The sequence below is a fragment of the Micropterus dolomieu genome, linkage group LG06 (assembly GCF_021292245.1).
Source record: "Micropterus dolomieu isolate WLL.071019.BEF.003 ecotype Adirondacks linkage group LG06, ASM2129224v1, whole genome shotgun sequence".
In the NCBI taxonomy this organism is placed as follows: Eukaryota; Metazoa; Chordata; class Actinopteri; order Centrarchiformes; family Centrarchidae; genus Micropterus; species Micropterus dolomieu.
Genome location: NC_060155.1, coordinates 15,852,232 through 15,868,959, shown reverse-complemented (window position 1 = coordinate 15,868,959; position 16,728 = coordinate 15,852,232). Strand labels below are relative to the sequence as shown.

At 39.3% G+C, this 16,728-nt stretch overlaps 2 protein-coding genes across 5 annotated transcripts in view; both read right to left on the bottom strand.

Annotated features, from left to right (window-relative positions):
- Nucleotides 1-5,093, bottom strand: part of selenot1a (selenoprotein T, 1a) — a 9,529-nt gene extending 4,436 nt beyond the window's left edge. Inside the window, exons 1-3 of the mRNA XM_046051561.1 lie at nucleotides 4,883-5,093; nucleotides 3,783-3,893; nucleotides 2,138-2,264 (exon numbers count right to left, since the gene is read on the bottom strand). Of these exons, the coding sequence (XP_045907517.1) occupies nucleotides 2,138-2,264; nucleotides 3,783-3,893; nucleotides 4,883-5,022 (378 nt within the window). The 5' untranslated portion in view covers nucleotides 5,023-5,093. The remainder of the gene's footprint in view (nucleotides 1-2,137; nucleotides 2,265-3,782; nucleotides 3,894-4,882) is intronic.
- A 554-nt stretch (nucleotides 5,094-5,647) lies between these two features.
- Nucleotides 5,648-14,374, bottom strand: kif2c (kinesin family member 2C). 4 transcript variants are annotated; one of them, XM_046052824.1, is made up of 23 exons: nucleotides 14,296-14,374; nucleotides 14,007-14,083; nucleotides 13,808-13,902; nucleotides 13,540-13,641; nucleotides 13,097-13,145; nucleotides 12,966-13,010; nucleotides 11,677-11,820; nucleotides 10,904-11,017; nucleotides 10,525-10,622; nucleotides 10,311-10,406; nucleotides 10,161-10,215; nucleotides 9,836-9,998; nucleotides 9,493-9,583; nucleotides 9,329-9,392; nucleotides 8,470-8,561; nucleotides 8,205-8,347; nucleotides 7,636-7,849; nucleotides 7,284-7,394; nucleotides 7,035-7,102; nucleotides 6,814-6,889; nucleotides 6,635-6,715; nucleotides 6,414-6,507; nucleotides 5,648-6,155 (listed from the first exon to the last, which is right to left on the bottom strand). In XM_046052824.1, exons 2-23 carry the CDS (start codon nucleotides 14,065-14,067, stop codon nucleotides 6,094-6,096), a joined length of 2,118 nt encoding a protein of 705 aa, XP_045908780.1. In that variant the 5' UTR covers nucleotides 14,068-14,083; nucleotides 14,296-14,374; the 3' UTR covers nucleotides 5,648-6,093. The 4 variants fall into 4 exon arrangements, with proteins under 4 accessions (XP_045908780.1, XP_045908781.1, XP_045908782.1 ...); XM_046052825.1 differs by lacking the exon at nucleotides 14,296-14,374 and having other exon boundaries at nucleotides 10,904-11,014; nucleotides 14,007-14,273; XM_046052826.1 differs by lacking the exon at nucleotides 14,296-14,374 and having other exon boundaries at nucleotides 12,975-13,010; nucleotides 14,007-14,271.
- Between the last annotated feature and the right edge of the window lie 2,354 nt (nucleotides 14,375-16,728).

Here is a 16,728-nt window from a genome sequence, read left to right as displayed (position 1 = left end):
TGTCGTTAGACAGGGCTGCATAGCGGTTGGAGAGGCCGATGTGCGGAGGAGAGGCAGCCCCATCCGAGCCTCTCTTGCAGCCACGGACCACCACTTCAGCCCAGGTTGACTGATGCTTTGGAGTCGAGCAGGATGAAAGCCTGGGAATGCTAGAGGGGTCCCAAAACACGGTGTCCTGGATGTTAGCGGTTGCGCTAAGAGGAACAATCTGTTTGGCTTGTACTGAAGCCACATCCATAAAGCCAGTAAGCAGGGAATCTTTCTCTTTGAGTTCCTCTGAAAGTCGTCGGATGTCTTCCATAAGGTCAGCAATCTTCTTGTTCGCTTTCTTAAGGAGTGTGCAGTCCTCATGGGGCAGAGTTATTTCGGCTAGCATAGTCACCGGAGCTTTGTTGCAATCAGTAGCGTTGATCGCGTTTTTACGGTCATCTAGCTTAAAATCCATGTCGGATGGCTAAAATCCTTAACCCACGTAAAACTTAAGTTAAATAAAAAGGATATAAAAAATGTAACGAAAAAGAGTGGATTAAAACTGGATAAGAGTTAGGTTTAAGACGGAGCTTCCGACAGGTGGCTACAGACGCCAACGCATGCGCAGAGTACGTCAGCAATTACATCAGAGATCTTGTGACAAGATGATGCAAGATGAGTTGTTTGAGAGTTGTTCTGACAACTGATGGTCAGCAGGCAAATACTGCAAGAATGGTTTGTTTATACACTATAATCTCAAATGATTATCAGCCAAAAATAACCCATATTGTGTTGACAACATTTTCTGCACAAAGACGATGCTGCAGCAACACTTCAGTTATCAAATAGCTTACTGGTCGATTTACTGACCTGAATTTGGATTTTGAAGGGTGTATGAAAAATAACTCACTTATAAACATTTTTTTACGCTCCATTTATTTCTTTTTGCCTCATCTCTTGTTGCTTTCTGTCTGCAGAGTGTTTGCAGAGTGGTCAAGAACAAGACGAGTTGTGCACATGTCACACAGGCACACCTTCTGACACTGAGCTCTCCTTATTGGTTGATGAGATTAGGGCGCAGTCAGATTACGCAGTGGGAAATAACACTGCCTGGAAAAGTTGATGGACCGATTTCTTTTCTCAAGTCATGCGATTTATTGATAACTGTCAGGACGTAAAGAGAGTTTAACCAAATACTACCAAATTCATTCTGAAAGTATACATACAGCAGCGTAAGTTCTGTTATAAGATTACAAAAAAAATTAGAATTCATGGAGCAAAACAAGTCCAAGCCAAATGCTTACTACTATTCTATTTATAATTGCAAAGTTATCTGTTCGGTTACCAGAAGCACACTACTTTTTATCAATCCCAGCTTTCTGTCAAAACACATGAATAGCCGATAGTGCAAGATTGTTTTATTTGCAAATATCTGGTGTTGGCTGTAATTGGCCATTCTCCCTCTGAGCCTTTGGCATGTCTGTAACCCTGGGGATAACCGATCCAAGCAAAACAATACTTGACAACACAACCTGAAGACCCTGCATGAACAGCTAATGAAATCCCATGGGTTAGAGTTGTACTTGGCAGTGTATGGAAATGCATTTGAAACTGAGCCAAACTTAAGTCCACTATCCTGCATTTCACTATTCAATCTATGCATCTGTGGGACATCTGTGGTGACAACCAGCTAAACAAATTCTCAGCTGCATCATACAGACAGACCTGACTCCTAACCCTCTTACAACACAAACTCTCCCGCAGGATCGGAGCTTTAATAATTCCTATAGTTCCAGTAAACGATCGATTACGTAAATACGTAGATGTGCATTTAAAGTTTTAAGTAAAGTAGCCTAATTAATGTCTGTTATTGTTATTATCACAACACATCAGTGACGTGGAAATTTGATTCATTTTAAGATTTGCTGCCATTGTCATTATTCTATTGTGCTTCATCAGGATGATTGAATAAAATATAGATTTATTGATTACACATGTTTGATATTTATTTTGGATAAATTGGTATGTTAATCGAGTAATAGGCAACTTTTCTTTCTTTAGAATAAACAAAATTAGTCGTTACATTAATCGTCTAATCGAAAAAATAATCATTAGATGAATCGACTTAAAAAATAATCGATATGTACAGCCCTACAGTAAACCTTACCTTATTTCCCTGGCCCCACTCCCAGATACCTGGGGCTTGCATACCAATGAGGGCGAACGGGTCCCTGCCGATAATAATCACCCCAATCACCAGCAGTTTGAACATAGACAGGAAGGAAGCAAAGTGTCTGAGGAAATAAAACAAGAAACTGGATTTTAATACAATTCCTAGACATAGCAACATAAAGCAGACAAGGCTTGTAGTAGATATTAAAACAGTCCAAAGCATTTAAGATGCATTAAGATTATCCAGATAGATGGAGCCTGAAGCTTGTCTTAAAGCAGGTTGATCATGTTAAATAAACAACATTCACATGTCTGAAAGTAAGCATATTCATTTGAGGTAAAAAGAAAAGAAGGTATATTTAACATTGTCCACAACATAACAGAATATCCAATAAATCATATTAAAAAGAAACTATAAAAACATATGGTTTCACTTCAAAGACAATTGTGACCACGTTAGTTGAACATTGTGTAAGACGGAAGGGCAAGGCCTTGGGTTGATGCATATTAAGCTTCATTGTGTTGAATAAACACAAGGAATTGGAGTCAACCATGTAGCACTGGCTTCCTCCCGTTCAAATACTTATCAACTATTTCTGCAGTGGTTGTGATTCTGCAAAGGACACGTATGCCTTAAAATAAACAACAGATAACAGCTTTAACATTAGATCCCACTTACCACCCAGTAACACAGAGCCTGCGTCCTATTTTTTTCTACCTTTAAACTTTAACACATATAACTGGTTGAACTACAACCCAGTGAAGACAGACACAGTGAAAATTCAACAAAAACACTGGCTGGAGAATCTGATAACCAGGTTATGATACTGTCTCCTTTCTTTAATGAAGCTAATCTCTGGTGTGTTAATTAAGAGTTCAACTCATGAGGACCCGAGGGTTTCAGTGAGACCACACCTTTAACTACAACACGTGGGACTAAAAACAGTCTCACACCGAGTCTCAGCCTCTGATCCAAATTTAACTACTGGTGCTTCACAAGCCCACTGACTTAAATACATGAATTATTAGTCAAAGTTCTAGTCTGTATCCGTAACAGTGCACAAAACATAAATAGTTTCTGGACAATTCTAAAATGAGGGGAGGAACACATTTAAGAAAAATACTGAATAGGAACATTAGTCCTAGGGCTGCAACTAATTGTGATTTTCATCATCAATTAATCTGCTGATTATTTTCTTAATTAATCATTAATAGAGGTGGACAAAATAATAAGGCAATACAAATCAACAGCACCACAAACTGAAGCTTCTACTATAACTACAACCAACAGTTTTCAGAAAAACTGAACATTAAAAAGGATTTATTGCAGCAGTGTGTGTGTCATCCTGACACATACCCCAAATTAACTCAAAATCTGAAACATTTCTAGTGGTTGCTCAAAGAACAGAGTATATACAATCCACAATAAATAACATGACACACCTTTGACCGTAATCTTGTAATTTTTAGGGTCAGTAGTTGAGTCTACATCTATAAAACTACAAAAGACAAATCCCTGGCCAGATAAGTCTGACTGCATGAGAACTCCATTTCCTCAGTCAAATCACAGCTAATCCCGGGCAGCTTTCATAAAGCTGGATATAATCCACTTGTAACAAAGCAGACAGTCTCTCTCTTACCGGTAGAGGGGTATAGGAAGATAGTTCTCTCCTTCAATGCGGATGTCTGGGTACCGCTGGTACAAGGCCTGCGTGTACTCCTCAAACACCCGCTTGTACCCTCAGGAAATGCTGTTGGGAAGACGCACACAGCGTATAGGTTCAAGAACAAACAGGGAAAGGCAGCCACAACAATACAGTAATCTTAAAATCGTGAATTTAGCCTTGAGATCTTGCACATGTGCTTTCCATAGTTAAACGTATGTCGTTTCCTTAACAGATAAAGTTTTAGTGGCAGTGTGAAATGTCTTTAAATCCAATACCTAGTACCTCAATGCAACATACACTGCAATTTACAACGCAAATGTTTGTTTCATGTTCTCGTTTAGCCATACTCCATTGCACAAACACGCCTTCACAATCATGTGACATCGTTATTAGCATACACATTGTGAATGTTTTATGTAATTTAACTTTACTATAAATTATATTTGTTTCTGTACATTTGCCTCCCGCGTCATCTACACCTAGATAAGAAGGACAAATTCCCTGAATGGGATTAATTTGATGTAACGTTAGGGTGATTTTAATTGGCTAGCATTAACTTTCGGGCACGATTTAGAATATCCACAAGGTGAAATAATCCTATTGTCCATAAATTACTATGCAAATAACAAGTTCATCTAACCAGTGGGCAAGAGGCAAGGCTAGTTTATATGTCTAAATTGGCACTTTTCTACAACAAAGCAATTTAAAGTTCTTTACACATGACAGAAAGGCATTAAGATAACTATTAACGTTAAGGGATTTAACGTTAACTCGCAGGTTTGACAGCGGAAGCGGGGCAATGTTTCAGACGAGATGTTCATGCCAAAATCAGTAACTTCCATAATATGTATTTTCCCCGTGTGTTTGAACAATGGTTTAGGTTTTTAGTTAATAACTAGCGTAACGTTAACGTCAACGCTCCCCCTATAATGTGTTTCCATTACGTTACCCTCCGGTTAGTTAGCTGAGCTAGCTCCTGTCGATTTTCGGCCTAGGTTGCGTTGCGGTTAGTCGTAGACTTTAGCTAACGGTTAGCTTGCAATGACTCGCCAGATTTTTGCTCATGTGCTCACCAAATTTGAAACTTGAGAAGAGGTCCCGTAGCAAACTGCATCTTCATCTTCTTCACGCCACTACTGTCACCAGACGTGGCGCAGCATAGGGCGAAAACCCCCAAGACGAGGAGCGAAAAACGCAACCACTTCATTGCCATCCGTCCCCGTGTTTCCTCACTCCGTCGGATAGAGGCAGGTTAATCTGTACATGTCGCTACTGGTTGGTCACTCCTTTTCCTCTTGCTCTCATCTTGGATTTAAAACCCTACTGGCACCCACCTTTAGCACCACCTACTGCTCGGGCTGTCCAACTGACCTGCAGTAACAGTCAAAGCCATCTTCTACTCCATGCTCCTTTACCATCATGAAATGTGTTTTATGAAGTTACAGATTACAAACTGACTCGAAAGTGTATATTACTGAACTTAGTTTAGAATTAAGCTACTGTATTTCCTCTCACACAAACCTGAGTAGCCTACTTCTATTGCCTATAACCAATTCTCTGTTGCAAGCAAATGTATTCTCCAGCAAACTTAAATGTCAACCCTCTCATGTTTAATCTCATTTTATCAACTTGGATGAGTTTTGAAACTATTCAGTTAACCATTGACAGTGGTTTCCTCCTACTTCCACCTGTAGTGCAGGCAGATCATATATTTTTGTGACATTGGTGCCAATCCATAAACGGCATAAACAATTTTAATGAGCATTTTAAACAATTGTTCCCATAATGCATCTCAATTTTTTTAGCAAGTGCTGATATACTCAGACCAAACAGTGTTAAATTATGGATTTATTTGAGTCAAAAAAAATTTAATACTGTGCTTTAATTACTTAATTGTACAAATGTCACACCTTCACTGGGGTTCATCATGGGACGTTCTCTAGTCTGTGTTAAAGGTCACTTGTCTTTTTAGAATTAAAACAATTTTATACTATTTGTTAATAGAACCAATGTTGCTCTTGGTTTTGGGCACCTGGCTAAACAATCCAGTATCTGCTACTGGATGTCATGGTAAGACACACGTGAAAACATCCACAGCGAGCAGAGTGACAAACAAAATACACGCCAGGAATTCCCATATAGGTTTCTTAAAGACTTAATATTTGTAAAGAGTTAGTGTCAAAACATTTTATTTAATATGTCACTAATACAATGAAAAAATAAAATCAGAAGGGAACTGCTTCAAAAACAGACAGACAAACTTTGTTCAACCAGAAGGTTCGTCTCAGTGGTTCAGCCTCATCATTCTCTCTTGGTCCACAGCAGACTGCAAAGCCAGTAACATGTCTGTGGACAGATACGACAGAATAAATAAAGGTAGACCACATGCACCCACCCATATATTGGTCCTTTATGTAAAGCAGTTTTGTCTTGGCACTTAGTGGCATTTAATCTGGCCAGCACAAGGTTTCTCCTGTGTCTCCGCCGTAGTCAGCATGCAGTACCCAGGGGTTTGTTAGATTAACTGACATGCAGACTGTCATTGCCTCCACTCTACTACATTGACCTCCAACTGGTCAAATAACAAGGTTGTAATCAACAAACCTAATAACTTCCGGGTATGATCCACCATGTCGGGAAGTCCTGCCTCAATGTTGTAGGAGGTTTGCTCCATTGCCTTGATGAATTCATTTCCCCTCTGAGAAACAAAAGTTATAAAAGTGTGAGGACTTATAAAGGCAATTTAAAAACAAAAAAAAACAAACAAACAACAAAAAAAGACATCACGTGTGCTGTAAAGAAGAGCAGCCGTGAGAAAATGCTACCTTGAACTCTGCATAAACGCCCTCCTCCAGCTCTGCCACTTTGGATATGGCATCATACACACTGGTCTCCACAACAGTTTCCTACAACATACAAAAGCAAACGGCAACATTTTAGCAAATTATACGTAGGATATAATCGACATTAATTACGATTTTGGACTTATCTTGTGCAATCTGACCTCTGTGGAGCTATTTATAGGCTCCTCTGCCTTAGCTGCTCCACTGGTTGTGGTATTGCCGTTCAGTTCCTTCACTCTGCCAAAGAGCGGAAAATGTTTCATGTTTCATCTTCCCAGGCATGATAATTTTTTCGTAATAAAAAAAAAAAAAAAAAAAAAAGAGTACTTCCACAAAAAAAAACAAAACTATTTGGAATCAAGTTCATAAACGAAATATATACCTGTCAGCATAACGTAGTGTGTTCATTGTATATTCACATGAAGCCATGCCTGGAGACACCATTGCGATCTACAGAATAAGAGAAAGGGAAAATATGTCGACATACATTCTGTACTTAAAACACACATACATTACACAGGAGTTTGTGCTTGTTTGGCGTGCATCTGCATCATCTGCTATGATGCATAACCAGACCATAATACACCATATGCCAAACTGACAATAAGCCAAGATTGGTGTTTTAACATACCATGCAGGTCCTGGACTTCTCTCCAATAAAGGAATCCCTGAGGACCTTGGTCAAGGTGCTCATGCGGAAAGGAATGTGATCACTGTTCTTTCCCAGTGAACGGATGCATTCCTACAGGACACAAGAGTGGACATAAGCGCCTGTTAGGTGGGATTTACAACATCCTCCTCCTCTCCTCCTCTCCCCCCCCAGAGTTCTGAGAATGTCAGGAGTTGAACACTTCACTCTTCTTTATGGTTTATGGTTATCTGTACCTTAGCAGAGGTGCAAGAGGGAAAAAACTCCTCTCACTTTGCGGCCACAGCTACTTATTGATCTGGTGTGTGCACTGCACACCACAGCCATAGTCTACCTTGAGAGCCAGCAGGCTGCGGTTGATCTCAGCAGTTTCGACCAAAGTGTTGCGGTCATTGCTGCTGACATCTGTGCCGCGCTCATTGCCAGCCAAATCGACTAATGAAAATTTGCCGTGCAGCGTGCTGGCTCGGTCGTTGCGCCGTAGGACAATCTGGAGGATGGCATGAGAGCGGGATGAGTTGGCGTTGGCTGAGGTCTGGCCTGATGTTCTGGAGGGACAGTAGGACACAAGGTAAAAATCAAGTCAGAAAAATAAATACAACTCACGTCTAACTTATGAATGTGCTCTTACATGGTATGATTTCTTAACTGCTGGGCCAAAGTTTTAAGCCTTTATTACTTTATTGAACCAGAAGTCACACTTAAAATATTGATGTGAAACCATAAAAGTATTTTAGGTATTAGTATTTTATTTCAGTTTTGGGCTGTTACTAAAAAACTAATGAACACAACATATTTAGTGCGCTTTCAGTCAACCTTTTGTTTAGTGAGGAATGGAACTTAAGTTTGAAGTAGTATGTACCACGAAAATGCGACATACACGCCTCTTAACACATCAAGTACCTGCATGCACTGCCCATTTGTATCATCTTGATGACCTCTTCTGCTGTGGACACGTAAACCTCTTCCAGGCCTACCACCTGAACCTGCTGTCGCTCATCCTCCAGAACACGGAGCTTGGCCTTCTTGTTCAGCAGGTCATACACCTAAATCAAAAAGTACATTTTCACTTTAATGATGATTAGAATGAGCTGATTCTTTTTTTATGGCAAATATTCTCAATAAAAAAAAAAAAAAGGTGTTAGTGGAGGTAGGAGGGTTTTCTTACTTTTCCATTGTAAATCTCAAAGAAGCTGACGTAGGCAGAGAGATCCAGGTTACCATACCTCCGTTGGTTGAGATAGGTGAAAACATCCTGGGCTAGAAGGTAAAGGTAAAGTGAAGAGGCCAGTTATGACAATCCTGATTGTACTGTATTTAAAGAATAAAAGGAATGGGACTTGTTTCCTGAATTAGTTGGAACCATAGACTATAAAGGTGGACATAGTCATCGGGACGTCACCAGTTGGTTTCGGGACAGTCGTTTTGAAGCCTCAAGTTTGGCCGATAGGGCGCAACCAGGAAGTGCCCGGAGGTGACCATATTTGGACAAGACGGTGGAGCTAATGAGCTAACGGCTAGGTGCATCTGTATTTCACGTTAACTCGCATTTTAACAGGACTGATAAATTTGTCTAGCGAACTAGTCTTAAACTAAATGCAATCACAGTTAATCCCGCCCTGAAACATACTGTGCTTTATGGTCCGTTTTCCTCTAAATGTGACAATTTACTAAATGAACCTCACGTTGTATTGAAGAAGACCTGAAAATAGTGATTGAGACCATAAACTCATTATGAAAGTGTTTACTGAGGTAATTATTCAGCTGAGAAGAAGGATCATTTGCTATTATTTCTAAAAAGAACTGGACTTCTTTTTGCAACCAGAAGAGTCCGTTCAATAGAATGCAGATTTATGGGACTTTAGGAAGCTTCCCGCTTGGTTGGAACAAACACAAATTCTACATATCAAATTAGAAAAATTGTTTTGATTGATTCCCGTGATCTTAATGTGAAAACCTAGGCTAGATGAACCATTTCTTTCTATGTTAAGTGCATGGAGAGCCCGTGGGGATGGTTTCGGTCCTACCTGCCAAAGCGTAGATTCCTTTGGCACTGTTCTGTTGCCTCCCTGTGAAATCCCCTCCCATTGTCTAGGGAGAAAATGTTCCAAAACAAAAACTAAATAAAACTCTTCATATGGAAAATACTGCTTCATGACAAGTCGACCCCATACAGCAGTTAGAGACGTACATGTGTCTTCCCACTTCCCGTCTGGCCGTAGGCGAAACATGTCGCCATACCACCTTCAAAAATGGACTGCACCAAAGGTTTGGCTGTGAACCTGAAGAAAAAATAAATAAAATTACCATCTGTCAGAAAAGGAATACTTTAAATCTAAGAAAAAGACAACAACAGCAGTCATGAAAAGTACTATTTCACACTACACGATTCTTAGCCCGATTTGCCGTCAGGCTGTGATCGGGGGTAAATCAGTGGTTCATTTTCAATTCAGGAAAGTAGGCTTTACTGAACAGATGCAACCGTATTAATCACTGCTTGTTGCTAAATAAAAAAGGACAAATGAAGTAATTACTTGTAGATCAGGTCGTTGGTGGCGGTCTCATTAAAGGAGTAGTCAAAGTGGAAGACTTGGTTGTCCAAGTACTTGGTAAGATCCACCTTCTGTTTTGGCTCATGAACCAACAGGGTCCCTTTTCCAGGTATAGACACCACGTCTATCTCCTTTCTGTTAATTTCTAGAAAACACAAAATTGTCAAAAAAAACATTAAAAAGTAAGCATTAAAAAAACAAACAAAAAAAACATCCAATGGCTAATATTTTTGCACAGCGTCATCAATTAATCTTTTATATTCAGATGATACCGTAAACCAGATGTTAGATGTCACTCCCAATATACCTTGCTTGTTAAGAGGCCGCTTGCGAACACACACACAAATCCTGTGAGGTTCAATCTAGGAAAACACAAGATGTGCTGTAAGTATGGGCTATAAAGGCACACCAGCATCCGGCTTCATACCAGGCACATGGTTCTTCAGTCCAAACTTACTTGGTCAGTAGTTGATAAGGGGGTTACTTCCAAAGTCTCTCTGAAGTCTTGGATCATCTCGTAGAACTTCTGGTTTGGTCGAGAAGGCTCTCCAAACTAAAAAAGGAAGCAAAAGGGAATATAAATAAAATGTGTGAAGGAACTTATCTTGTGTTAAACTTTCCCAATTAAAAAAAATAAAAATAAAAATAATATATATATATATATATCTCACCTTTCCCCTTTTGGTCTGCATGTCGGGAGGCTTTACAACACAAGACAGCCTTTTGTTGCCTTTGTTTAGCTCCTGGGGAGCCACAGATTTTCTTCTGCCTTAAGTGCAAAGACGTCATGTAAACTCTCTTTTTTTTGTCAGCAGATGAAAACATCTAGTAACACATAATGACCTCATATCTTGTCATCATTGCAATATCTGACAAATTCAATCACAGAAGGGTGTGTGCCTCATATCATGCATTCCCTGTACTTACTTCTCATTGAACATGTTGAGTTAATCCTCTGTGTACATGTCTATAGACATTTACTATATCTATTACATGTCTATAAGTAATCAGTGGATACACGTGATATGTTGTATAAAATTTGTTTCTGACCTTTTAGTGCAGGTGGCGGAGGCATTCTCTCAGGTTCATTTTCCTTTATTGCCTCACGGACAAGCACCGGCGCAGGTTTGGCCTCATTCTTTCTACGCTGCTGATTAGGAACTGCTAGATAAGGCGGGAGAATGCATTTGAGTTTTATAAAGATTCCGAATAGTTTTAAATTACTTAACAAGTAAAGCACCAAAACATGAAGTTGTGCATTGAAAATACCTGAAAGGTAAAAAAAAAAAAAAAAATTTAAATGACGGAGCCATTGACGGAAAACTTTTAAATAAAATCATGGATATTCTCTGGGGATTACAGTGGTAAGGAAAGGAAAAAACAAATTTACAAGAAATAATGTGCTATGTGTTAGTAAAAGGTTCTATGAAAATGTTAACAGCCATCACATCTAAGATAGTTTCACCAAGCAGTTTTATGAGATACTGCCTTCTGTTTAAAGACCAAAAGCATGGTCGGCACTGACTCGTGTATTAATAATGACTGGGGGAAAAAAATGTCCTCATAGATTTACCACTTTATTCTGAAGGAACAGCCGTGTTTTTTTTCCCTTGTAAATGTAGTATAGTGTATACTGTTACCAATGTGTCATCTCAAAATATACTTTATGGGCAGGACTCGCAATTACCTGCCACTGAGAATAAGAATACCCAAATGTAAAATGAAACAAATAAATAGCTTGCATCAGTTTCTCATGATTTTTGGAACATGTTCTAGTTTGTGAATTATTTTTTCGGTTATGTTTTCAGAAGATCACTACCAACCAGAGTTTGTGAGGACTGCTGAAGAGGGGGGATTAGGGTGGATTGTCTCCGGGTTTGCCTGAGAAGACTCAGAGATCAGGACAGGTGCTGAAACTGCGGGCGAGGCCTGGAACATAGTCTGCCTGACCTGAGACCGAGTGGCAACTGAAATCAAGTCAAACAGAGCTGCAGAATGAGTGCCTTAAAGTTAGTATTATTAAATACTGCTAGCATTGTTTTCTCTGGTGTTAAATGTAATCAAAACATTGGTACAATGGAAAGATTAAATGTACATGGCTGTGGTCTGCCAAATCAAAAGTGGCCACAGCAACAAGTTTGTCAGACCCCCCGAGTGACAGAAGTGAGCCATGAGAGATTACCCCAGTTACAGAAGAGTGCAACCTAAGTATTATTATTAGATTTCATTTTGCATATATTAATGATTAATTGACTTCAGTCAATACTGAAAAATAAAAAAGCAGTGCATCCTAGAGACATGCTGGTACAAAAGTTGTACGTTATTTCTAAGTGATGATACAGAGAAATCCTTTTTCCCCCCTCTATTTATTCGCACCAAGAATTTAGAGCAGATTGATGGGACAAAAATCAATAGTGCTTTGTACCCAGAATGACCCAATACGCAAGAGTTGTCCATGTGCATCCCACTAATCATCACACTATAGCATAGGCCTGGGCAATAAAATGATAACAATAATTATTGTTATGCAAGTTTCCTATCAGACAGACCGATCAAGTTTTCAATAAATGTTCACTTTAATTCAAACTTAATTTTTCTATCAAGATTTTTTTTTTTTTTTGAGGAAAATGTTTGTTTTTACTTTAATTGTACACTACTCATGCATATTTTTATTTTGGAAGAAAGATTTTATCACCTTTCATCTATCATTATAATGAATTTGAATGTTTTGTGAAATTATCCAGTGTTTGGCAAGTGTTAGTCATGATCGGACTAAATAAAGAAAAGTTTAAAACCACAATTAACCATCTGGTTTCTTCAACTTTTACTCAGAAGCAAAAATCTGCCTTTAAATTTCACAGAAAAAATTATTTGACATTTATCATGATAATTATCAATATCAAATAAGAAATATTTATCATGATAACATTTTTGGCCACATCACCCAGCCCTACTATAGCAGATGATTACTCATGTGTAATCAGTGGCTAGGTCTGAGCAGAGTTCAGCTCTCCAAGGATTGTGGAATTCTCTAGACTCACACCCCGATCCCATTTAGAAAAGAGTGATTGGAAAATACAACTCATTGCTTTAAAGAGGGGAGCATGCATGCCTTGCCGACCTGACTCTTCAGCCATGGTGACTGCTGGAGCAGAGGCTTTTTGAAGGAAACATGCTGTTAGGTGACAAACTACAGGACATGGCAATCAAAAACAAATCAAGAGTGAAAATATATTTACATACAGGAGGCAGGGGCGGGAATTCTGGATGAGCGCAGTCGACCCTCATACTTCTACAGAAGAGACAGAAAGATAGAAAGAGAGATTGCTCACTGCATCAGTCGTTTAGATGCTTTACGACAATAACTCCTTTCCATTGGGACTTATGTTCAACCAATGTTTCCCAATCCAAAGAGTAAAATCATATATTTCATTCCTGCCTGCAATGTATTCATCTACACCATTCACCTTTGATATTTCCTGGTCATTTATTGAGAAAATGGACCAATTTGATATTGTAAGAGAGACAAAACAAGGAGGCAGTTCAGACAGAATTATTTGATTTGATAACTGTGAGATCAAGCATTTGAAAGTCTAAAGGGTCTTAGAAAGATGGTCCATCCTGTTGACACCGACAACAAGTTTAACTAGTTCTTCGTTATGTGGGAAAAGTAAGGTAATACATACCTTGTCTAGAGCAGGAGGGGGCAGGTCAGCAGCTTTATTTGTGACTTCATTTATAATGTCCAAAAGCTCTGGATTGAGTGTACATAACTCATTCACTTCAACCTAAATTACAAATAGATGTCAACTGGCTTAAAACAAGAAATACACGAGGTTATTTGTGATATTTCAAAAGGGATTCATTATGGACGATTAAGAGATGGTTGTTTGAGTTCATATTATTATCACTAAATGTAACTACTGTTCTCTCTGTGTGTATGGACTTGCGGACCTCCTTTCCCCGGCAGATGTTCCTCTCATGCCACTCCACCATAGCCGTGGACTTGACGGCATCGACGGACTTCACAGTAGCCAGATGCACTCGACCTTGTTCACGCATAAACAAACAGAAAGTCAAAGTCAAGCTTTGTTACCGACATGCGGCGTTATTTGGTATGTCAACGCTGAAATAGAAAACAACATCAGCTCACCATCACTTCGACTGATCTGTACAGATAGTCCAACAAGAAGTCTGGACAGGCTGTTCTCCATTTTATCTATCTCTGTGCTGTAAATGTTAACGGAGAGATCAAAACTCAGATGACCTAACGTGAGCGTTTCGGGCAACGTTACCGACCTAATTCGCGCTATCTGGATACGGTCGCTTTAAGCTATATCCTCATTTCATCAATACACGAACAAATATATACTCGAAGTGTGAAACAACTAACGTTATTCTTTTTTAATTATTCGTTTGTTTATCTTCAAAATCCTACTTACCGTCGTGCCAAATTCAATGCCGCCCAAGATTTAAACTGGCGTTATTTCCGGGTATTTAAGATTCTGATTGGTTCTCGTCAAGTCATCGTGCGAGTCCTTCTTCTTCTACGACTTTTTTAAGGTAAAAATCAGAATTGGAGTTATATTGCCACTACCTGGATGAGTTAGGAATCGCCTCTTTAATAAAACCACTGAGTTGAAAATTAGTATTGTTGTGATACACATAAATACAACTGATTAGCCTCTATAGGTTTTTGTATAGGCCAATTCAGAAGAAGAGAAGCCTACTATATATTTTGTGACATAATACTTAGCACAGAAGGGTCTTTTTACTTTACTATATTTTGATGTCTTAGTCACCACTTTGCAGATAAAGGTTAGCCTATATATGCAAAAACACATGATGAGCATGTAACATTTGAATGCCTTTGCATTCAAACATTACATACATACAGCAAAATTTTTAATCTCTCCGTTTTGAAACCGTTTTGATTCACTCTGCTGACACACACACTCACATGCTCATACATTAACATAAATATGATCTTTTAATAGGATAGAATATGATAAATTAGGTGCTGTCATGTAAGTCCATGTTACTTTATTTAAAATTGTCACTGTTTGATGCACTGTTAAGAATGTATTGGCACCTAGCTACCTTGTAGAGTAATTAGTTTAGATTAGATTTAAATTCATTTTGTGAAAAATTAATTTCAAAAAATAATGCCTGTTTACTGAATGTCCCTGACTTGTAATCTTTACTTGACTTATGTGACTTTATGAAATATGCTCAGTAAGACAGTTTTCAGATCAGGTTAATATAATATATGCAAACTAAAACAACACAATTAACATCACAATATAAACATATGGATAAGTATAGTGGCAGTTTTCCCAGTGGTACATTACTTCACAAATGGCACTGTTTGTGACAGTATTGTTGTGACCAAACAACAACCCCTTTCCTTCTGTAAACAACATGCCCCATGTTTCAAGGGGGTTTCTCAGTCATGGATTTAGCAGACATGGCAAATGCAGTGATTTTAGCCAGTCAAAGGTTTCTGTCTAATGAAATATCTCTGCTGACAGTGCTGAAGTAGAATAGAATAGAATAGTAGTCATATTATGTGAATAGCTTCAGGTACAATTCCTTAATTGTGTGTGGTGACACTTGACCATCTTCCTCTTCCTATTCTCAAATACTTACTATTGATGTTTTAGATAGAGAACAGGTGTAAAAACAAACCACTTTAGCTCAGTTTTTCCTTCTGCGTTTACAATGTGTCTGACTAATTGGTCAGATTTAGAAAGCTGCTTCTATCTGTCAAGCAGGAAAAGCTGGCACTTTCCTGAAACTTTGTCAAATCAAACAGTATTAGGTTTGTCAGTCTATGTCTTGCATCACAAGGGATTCTTCTCATGCCTAACATCATTGCTCATATCGTGTGCTCTTGTTACACACACCTGCTAATATAATGTATACGGATATGTGAATCCAAGACTTGATACTTCCACAGGATCTTTTAACTAGTGCTGTTTCCTGATCAGTCCGCAGTCATGCCCAAATTCTGCTAAGTCCTCTCCCCCCACACCGATTGCAAAGCAGGCAGTTCAGTCCCCCATGACAGCAACAATCAGGGACAGCTGGAGAATGACCCATAATGCAGCTCAGGCTTGCCTTCGGCGTGGGAGGCTTCCCATTTTTCCTCTTTTCTTTTTGCCCCCCAGCCTCCCCACTTCTCCATGCACACACCCTCTCAGCCTCCAAACCTTCTAACTATACACAAGCTGGACTTATGTATACACATTCCCCGCAAGCGAACGCTGACACATGACAAATCAAAGGTCTAATAAACAGCTTGCACTGAACAATTTCCCCTCACCACCAAAGGATGAAAAATAAACAAATCCCTGTCGGTTTGGCTCGGCCAGGCCATTTGGTAGGTCTGTCTGTTGATGACTGGGTGGCCCAGGGCTGCTTGGTGTGAGGCCTGGGATGGAGCCACAACTGTTTCCTGTGAGCAGCCCAACCCCCAGAACCTCTCCACAACTGGCTTAGTGGGTGGTATTCCCCTCCTCCTTCTTTCCCTCACATCCCCCAGATTCTGACACCCTCCTCTCCTCGCTCCCTCAAACCCCCCTCCAGTCAGTCGATCCATTCTCACAGCTTTAGTCCCAGGCTAAACAGTTCTACAGCCTTGAGTGGATGGAGTAGGCTAAACTAGGTTTTCAACTTCTGTGGGCTACATAAAAAAAAAGCTTCTGTTTTTCTGTGTCGGTGTTTGGTCCTATTTGCAAGTGTCAGCTCGATAATAACATTAATTGTGATGACATTGTATTAAACGAAGCCATGTGGGTGCTTGAGCTTCACATACCTACGTCATTTACTTCAAGTTGTTAAATATTATACTGTTAAGAAGGAGTGATTTTTGC

Bases quoted from the DNA above. Each gene is read 5' to 3' on its own strand.
- kif2c (XM_046052824.1), bottom strand. From the start codon at position 14,067: ATGGAGAACAGCCTGTCCAGACTTCTTGTTGGACTATCTGTACAGATC. The intron at 11,821-12,965 runs GCATGCATGCTC...ACTTGATTTCAG, and splicing joins TGAAGAGTCAGGTCGGCAAG to TTGCCACTCGGTCTCAGGTC. The intron at 6,156-6,413 runs GTTTGTTGATTA...ATCTGTCCACAG, and splicing joins TCATACCCGGAAGTTATTAG to ACATGTTACTGGCTTTGCAG.